Source organism: Erinaceus europaeus, chromosome 5 (assembly GCF_950295315.1).
Source record: "Erinaceus europaeus chromosome 5, mEriEur2.1, whole genome shotgun sequence".
NCBI lineage: Eukaryota > Metazoa > Chordata > Mammalia > Eulipotyphla > Erinaceidae > Erinaceus > Erinaceus europaeus.
This window is the reverse complement of record NC_080166.1, coordinates 16,118,122-16,125,667: the sequence shown is the minus strand read 5'-3', so window position 1 is coordinate 16,125,667 and position 7,546 is coordinate 16,118,122. Positions and strand designations below refer to the sequence as shown.

At 53.1% G+C, this 7,546-nt stretch overlaps 1 protein-coding gene across 1 annotated transcript in view; it reads right to left on the bottom strand.

Moving 5' to 3' along the window:
• Positions 1–1,477: 1,477 nt before the first annotated feature.
• Positions 1,478–7,546, bottom strand: part of ANKH (ANKH inorganic pyrophosphate transport regulator) — a 120,811-nt gene continuing 114,742 nt past the window's right edge. Inside the window, exons 9-12 of the mRNA XM_007524217.3 lie at positions 6,991–7,120; positions 6,145–6,268; positions 4,119–4,218; positions 1,478–2,964 (exon numbers count right to left, since the gene is read on the bottom strand). Coding sequence (XP_007524279.1) covers positions 2,851–2,964; positions 4,119–4,218; positions 6,145–6,268; positions 6,991–7,120 — 468 coding nt within the window. The 3' untranslated portion in view covers positions 1,478–2,850. The remainder of the gene's footprint in view (positions 2,965–4,118; positions 4,219–6,144; positions 6,269–6,990; positions 7,121–7,546) is intronic.

The window sequence follows — 7,546 nt, the reverse complement described above, 5'->3', positions numbered from 1 at the left end:
CATGCTGTCAGCTGTCAGATCACATCTTGAACCCTGGAGGTGGTGAAGTGAGTAGATTGGAAACATCACAAGTTCAATCCCCAACATCCCATAGTGCCAATAGAAAATACAGTCTTGGGCTAGGGGAGTTGGGCGGTTAGCGCAGTGGGTTAAGGGCACATGGTGCAAAGCCTAAGGAACAGCTAAGGATCCCGGTTCGAGCCCCCAGCTCCCCACCTGCAGGGGAGTCGCTTCACAGGTGGTGAAGCAGGTCTGCAGGTGTCTGTCTTTCTCTCCATCTTCCCCATCTCCATTTCTCTCTGTCCTAGCCAACAACGACAACAATAATAACTACAATAATAAAACAAGGGCAACAAAAGGGAAAATAAATATTTTTAAAAAGGACAATCTTGGGGCTGGGTAGTGGTGCACCTGGTTGGGCGCACGTGTTACAGTGAGCAGGGACCGTGGTGAAGCAGCACTGTGGGGGTCTCTCCCTATGACCCCCTTCCCTCTCAATTTCTGGTTGTTTCATCAAATAAAGATGATTACAAAAGTAATTAAATAAGGGGGTTGGGCGGTAGCACAGCGGGTTAAGTGCACGTAGCGCAAAGCACAAGGACCTGCAGAAGGATCCCGTTTCTAGCCCCCGTCTCCCCACCTGCAGGGGCGTCGCTTCACAAGCGGTGAAGCAGGTCTGCAGGTGTCTCTCTCTTCCCTGTCTTCCCCTCCCCTCTCAAATTTGTTTTTTGGTCATTCCTGAGGCTGCAGCACTGTACACTTCCCCCCCCCCCCAGACAGACAGAGGTAGTGAGACAGAAAGAGGCCATGGCACTGAAGCTTCCCTCAGTGAGGTGGGGGCAGCGTATTATTCAAGTGGTAACCTTCCATACTTGTGGGACAGATGCCACCAAAGTAAACCATACGACACAGGGGCCAGGTGGCGGTGTGCCTGGCTGAGCTTACTCTTGCCATAATGCGCAAGGACCCAGGTTCAAGGCCCCGCTCCCCACCTGCAGGGGGGAAGCTTCACAAGCAGTGAAACAGGTCTGCAGGTGTCTCTCTACTTCCACTCCCCCTCAATTTGTCTTATCTAATAGGAAAAAAGAGGGGGCCGCTGGTGGTGCGCCCGGTTAAGTGTGTACAATACTAAGCGCAGGGACTCCAGTTGAGCCCCCATCCCCCACCTGCTTCAGTGGGAAGCTTCACAAATGGTGAATCAGGTCTGCAGGTGTCTTTTTCTCTCTATATTCCTGTCCTCTCTCCTATCTAGTAAAAAAAATAAGAAAAAAAAAAAGGCCACCAGGAGCAATGGATTCATAGCGCCAACACCAAGCCTCAGCAATAACCCTGGTGGCAAAAAAAAAAAGAGGAAAAAGGAAGGAAATGGCTACTGGGAGCAGTGGATTCATCACACAGGCACCAGGCTCTGGTACTATCCCGGTGGCAATTGGAACCAGCCAGCCAGCCACATCAGACACGCACAGCGCCGTCTTTAATTAGAGACCTTTTATTGAAAATGCGAAAATAGGAAATGTATTATAGCCTAAAATAAATTACAGAACATATACAGTATATATTTATATCTCTCAAAATATCTTTGTGTGTGTGCGTGTGTGTGTTCAGGTTCTTTCAGTCTCGGGACTTCCGATGAAATCAAGAATTTGGGGTAGTGTCCGTAATCTGTTTTTGAAAGGAAGAAAGAAATAACCACTAACCCCACTTTCCAAAAACTTAGAAAAATAGACTGGCCCTGGGGGTGGAGCTCAGGATCGACTTGGGATCAACTCTGGCGTCCTGTAGAAGGTGTCTTGCCTTCTGGTGGGGGCGAGGGGAGTGGCGGGAGCAGATGTGCTTCAGGACTGGGGGGTAGGTGGGGGTGGGGGGATGGACCTTGGGGGCTCCCTGGAGACCTGGCAGGAATTAGAAGGCAAGATTATGACTTAAAGCTTCGGCTCCCTGACAAAACTAGGAGGTGATGTCAGAACCTGCATCTCACTTGCCCTAGTGCCATCTTCAGCAAAGGGAGAGGGAAGACCAAGCCTTGGGGGGCCAGAGCGGGTGTTGGAGGTCATGCCTCAGGACCAGGACATACAAAGGGGACCGCTGAGGAGGGGAAAGCCAGCTCCTAGACCGTCGGACCCAGCAAAGCGTGACCGTCAAAGGCCAGCAACTTTGACATGCCATCAACTTTGAGAATTCTTCCTTCTTGTGGATTCTCACAGTCTTTGGGTTCTTGCAGAGTTGGGGGTCCACACCTCCACTGGGTACATTCTTGAATCCCCCACCCTCTTTTTTTTTTGGCCACAGATGCAGGGGGGCACAGTCCCATGATCCCAGGGCAGAAGACCACGAGGTCCCGAGTCCTCTGAGCCTCCATGTAACGAGGAAGCCACTGAACAGCGCCACCTGCTGACCCTGATTTCCGGGGTGGAGTCTGGGGGCCAGACAGGTGTTGGGGGCCGGGGGCACAGCCACAGTCCTTTGGTTCCAAGAGGAGATTGTCCAAGGGGGCAGGAGACAGCCCAGGGGGTGTGGGGGGCCGGGAGACAGGCGGGCGCCACACCCAGGGTTTCGTCTGTGTTCAGGAAGCAGAGGGGCACACCTGTCCTAAGGCCCCCACGCCGGGAGGGGTGGGCACCCCCAGTGTACCCCAAAGTCTTGGAAGCAAGGCTTTTTCATCTCCTTCCTCCCAGCCCCCCAAAAGAAAAAAAATCAAAAACAAAACCAGAAAGGTTGAGAGGCCCCAAAGGAAACAGAATAGAGGGGAGAGGTAGAGGGGGAGGGAGGGAGAGAGACAGGGGATGATGCAGGAGTCCCTTGCGCCACCCCCCACCACCAGCCGTGGCCTAGGCCATTGCTCGGGGGCCCTCATTCCTGTTCCTCTCTCATCTCCACGATGTCCGCCACTTCCTCCGCTGGGGGCAGGTCCGTCATGGCTGAGTCCTCCCCCTCCACGGCCGACTCGTTCTCTATCTTCTTTTTCTGGACCACAGGAGAGTTATGGGTCAGCCTAGTGTCACCTGCTTTCAGCGCCCAAAGCACCCAAACCTCTTCAGGGTCTTCTGAGATGCCCCCACTCTGCAGACTGGCCGCTGGATGATACCCCACACCAGGCAAGTCCTTGCTATGCTCAGGACTCTGAGGGGGGAGGCTCCCCCAGCCCTGCTCTGAGGACCCTCCTGGGGGACCCCGGGAATTCCTTACAGTGCTCTCTTTCCACCTCAGCCCCTGGCAGGTCGGCCTCAAGGATGCTGTTCCCTCTCTCGCACCCCGACACTTGTAGAATATTCTTCCCCTACTCTGACCAGCTGGAATGAAGTCACACGTACCCCCACCCCCATCACACCACCATTTTCTTTAAGTGCACTTGCCAGGCAAAAATCCTAACCTTGGGGCTGGGTGGTGGCTTACTCAGGTGAGCACACACTACCAAGCATGAGGACCTGGGTTCGAGCCCCTTGTCCCCACCTGCAGGGAGGAAGCTTCTCTTGTCCTCTCCCCGCCCCCCCCTCCTCTCTGTTTCTCTCTCTCAAAACACCGGAGCTGGGACATTGTGGTGGAGAGAGGCAGGTACATTCAGGTGCACCTAGGTTTTCAAAACTTTTTAAAATCATTTTTTATTGGGGGGGGTGATGGTTCACAGTAAATACAGCTGTTGGCAGATATGTACATTTCCTGTTTTCTGCAAAACACTCTCTCCCTCCTCCTCTGCCAGCAGCACCAGGACCTGAAAGCCCCTCCCCACCCACCCCACAGAGCCCTTTCCTTTGGTGCAATGCATCAAACCCAGTCCAAGTTCTGCTTTGTGTTTCCTCTATCTGTTCTTATTTCTCTACTTCTGTCCGTGAGATCATCCCACCTTCATCCTTCTCTTTCTGGCTGATCTCACTTAGCACCTGAGTTTTTATTCAGCCCAGGTGGGTCTATATTCAAATCACTTAACACCTGCTCTTTTAATAGCCCAGGTGGCCTGCATGGAAGAAGCCACGCCCACAAGCCCAAGGCCTCCCAGGATTGGCCACTGGTCGATATATTTTTCACCAATCAGAACGGCGCCGCAGACCTCATCGCATCAGCAAGCCGCGCCCCTCTGCCTATATAAGCCCAGCTCCTGCCTGCAGCTGCCCCAGACTCACCTGCTTCCTGTAGACGTAGCACGCCGCTATGGCCACCATGGTGGACTCTCCCACAAAGCCTGCCAGGAGGGAGCCCACACCCAGGGTGGCCCCGTGAACCCTGGAGGAAAAGGCAAAGGGCAGCGCTGTCGTCAGAATCAAGCGGGGCAAACTTGGTCCACCCACCCTCCACAGGCATGGAGCTGCGGGGCCAGCGCGCTGGCCAGGGCACAGGGCTCTCCCAGCCTGCCGCAGCATAGTGGGTGTCCAGGAACACTGGGAGGCAGCCGGGTCCCAAAAGCCCTTTACCAGAATGGATGGCCACCACCCAGCACCAGGGCAGACAGATGTACAAGTCGTCACTCTGCAGTTCTGATTTTTTTTTTTTAAATATGCAATGCCAGGGAGTGAACCCAGGGCTTTGCACATGCGTGATAAAACAGACCTCCAGGACCCGTTTTCATATCAAATATCCTTAGAGACAGAAAGAGAAAGAGAGAGATATCAAAGTACCCCTTCACCATCCATGGAGTTCCTTTGTTGTTTTAAAGTTGTCTCCTGCATTTCTTTCTTTTTCTTTTTCTTTTTTTTATCAGAGCACTGTTCTGTTCTGGCTTATGGTGGTACAGGGGATTAAACCTGGGAGTTAGGAGCCTCAGGCATGAGCGTCTCTTTGCGTAACCATCATGCTGTCTACCCCCGCCCAGCCCAACACTAAAGCTCTGTGCCTCTCCCCCCACCCATCTCCTGCCCCATGATAAACACCAGAGTCTTCATGGAATTCCCTTTGGTGCTCTCCACGTGGTGCCAGGGAACTGAACCCAAGTCCTCACGGCTGGTAAGGTGTGCAGTCTACCCACTGTGTCATCTCCCAGCCCCTGCATCCATCTATCCCTCCTTCCTTCCTTCATTCCTTCTTTTTATAATTTATTTATTATTAGAGACAAAGAGAAATTATGAAGGGAGGAGGAGATAAAGAGGGAAAGAGAATGGTTCAGGAGGTGGCGCAGTGGATAAAACATTAGACTCTCAAGCAGGAGGTCCTGAGTTCCATCCCCGGCAGCACATGTACCAGAGTGATGTCTGGCTCTTTCTCTCCTTCTATCTTTCTCATAAATAAATAAAATCTTAAAAAAAAAAAAAAGAGGGAAAGGACAGAAAGCCCTGCAGCACTAAGTCACCACTCATGAAACTTTCCATCTGCAGGGAAAGTTTCAAGGACCAGGGGCTTGAACCCAGGTCCTTGTGCACTGTGATGTGTGCGCTTAACCAGGCGCACCACCGCCTGGCTGCCTGCCTGCCTGCCTTCCTTTCTGGTAGATGGGGGAGGGGAGAGAGAGAAAAAGATGGAAACTCCCCACAGTACTGAAGCTTCCTTCAGTGCAGAGGGGCTGGGCTTGAACCTGAGTCTCACACATGCAAAGCGGCTTGCTATCCAAGTGAGCTAGCTCCTCCCCTCCCCCCCTTTCTTTTTGCAGTGCAGGTAATTGAACCCATGGCCTTGTGCACATGTGATATCACCCAGGGGCCTCTCTGGGCTGAGTTTTTCATTCTTTATTGTATTTTTATTTATTTATTTAAAAATATTTATTCCTATTTGTTGTCCTTGTTTTATTGTTGTAGTTATTATTATTGTTGTTATTTATGTCATTATTGTTGGATAGGACAGAGAAATGGAGAGAGGAGGGGAAGACAGACAGGGGAGAGAAAGACAGACACCTGCAGACCTGCTTCACCACCTGTGAAGTGACACCCTGCAGGTGTGGAGCCAGGAGCTCGAACTGGGATCCTTACACTGGTCCTTGTGCTTCACACCACCTGCACTTAACCCTCTGCGCTACTGCCCACCTCCCCTTTCATTCTTTATTTTAGAGCAAGAGGAAGGACAGAAGAGACAGCTGGGGTGTGGGGGGAAGACATCCAAACACTGCTCCACCATCCGTGGAGCTCCTCTCTATGCCCCACGGTGCTCCCATGTGGTGCTGGGGCTCCCAGGGCCGGTCTGGAATGCTGCAGGGGCAGAATGGACCCCCTGAGGGCTACTCACCCCAGGTAGGGCAGGACCACCAGGCTGGTGATGAGGACGATGATACGTAGCACAGAGCTGGGGGCCAGCACGAAGGTCTTCTTCAAGGTCATCAGCCAGCCGGTGAGGTGGGCCCTCACGGTGACTGTGGGCAGGGCACAGGACTCCTCAGTTACGCCCCAACCCCCCACCCCCATTCCCACAGTCCTGAGACACCCCCCCCCCCATCAGGCCCTGGCCCTGCCTTCCCAGTAGGGCCAGTGGCTTCTAGAAACTCCAAGCACCTGCAATCACCAAGCCAGGCTGGACTGCCCTGCATCTTGCTTCTCCTCTCATCCTTATCAGTGATTTAAAACCGATGTTTGAGATGAGACGATAACACGGGTCTCTTTCCACCCCGTGCCCACCCCCAGAGCTCTGTGTCCCCGTTCCTTGCATTGGAAACAGCAGTGGCTCTCCCAAAGTCACAGAGACTATATATGCAAATCTCTCTCTCTCTCTCTCTTTTTTTTGCCCATTTTCCCCACTACCCTGCCTTCGCTTCCTTTCTGAGTCACACCTACACTGTTACTACTTCCCAGTGGAGTGTCTTTGTTTTTCCTCTTCCCACCCAGATAAGAGAAACAGCGCCTGACTTTCTCACATGTAGTCCAGAATCTCTTCCCTCTCAGGCATGGGGCAAAAACAAAGGTTCCTGGTCACCAAAGTTCCGGGTCCCGATGGAACTGGGGTTCAGAGCCCTCTGGTCATCTTCCCTTAGTATTCCCCCCACCCGGGGTATAGACCCAAATTCTTTTTGGGGTGCAGTCTGCTTCTTGGAAGGCACAGTGGCTGCAGAAGATGGGCTGGGGCAGCAGGGGCTCTGACCCGGGATGGGGAAGAAGGAGAAGATTCTCAGGGGCACCACGCAGAGCTCGGCGAAGGCAAAGTCCACCCCGATGATGTCAATCAGGATCTTCTCGGACACGTTGGGCGTCCAGAACATCACGAAGCACAGCTGGGGGGATACAGACGGGGGGGGGGGGCTCAGGCACACACAGGGGCTGTCAGGAGAAGGGGTACAGGGGACCTGATGTCTTGTCCTCATCTCCCACCAGGCCTTGCACCTTCTGCAATCTGCCACCCCCCCAGAGATCCTCAGAGCAGGGAGACTGGCCACACATCCCAGGTGATCCTGACAGGGCAGGGGGATGGGGTGTCTCCAGCCCCCTGGAATTTTTTTTCTTGCTAGTTAGAGACAAAAAGACATACAGATAGAGACCACAGGGAGTTGGGCGGTAGCACAGCAGGTTAAGTGCCTGTGGTGCAAAGCTCAAGAACTCGTTAGGATCCCGGTTAGAGCCCCTGGCTCCCCACCTACAGGGGTGGTGCTTCTAGTTCTGCTTTTGTTACATTTTGTTACATTGCTTGACATTGTGGTCTA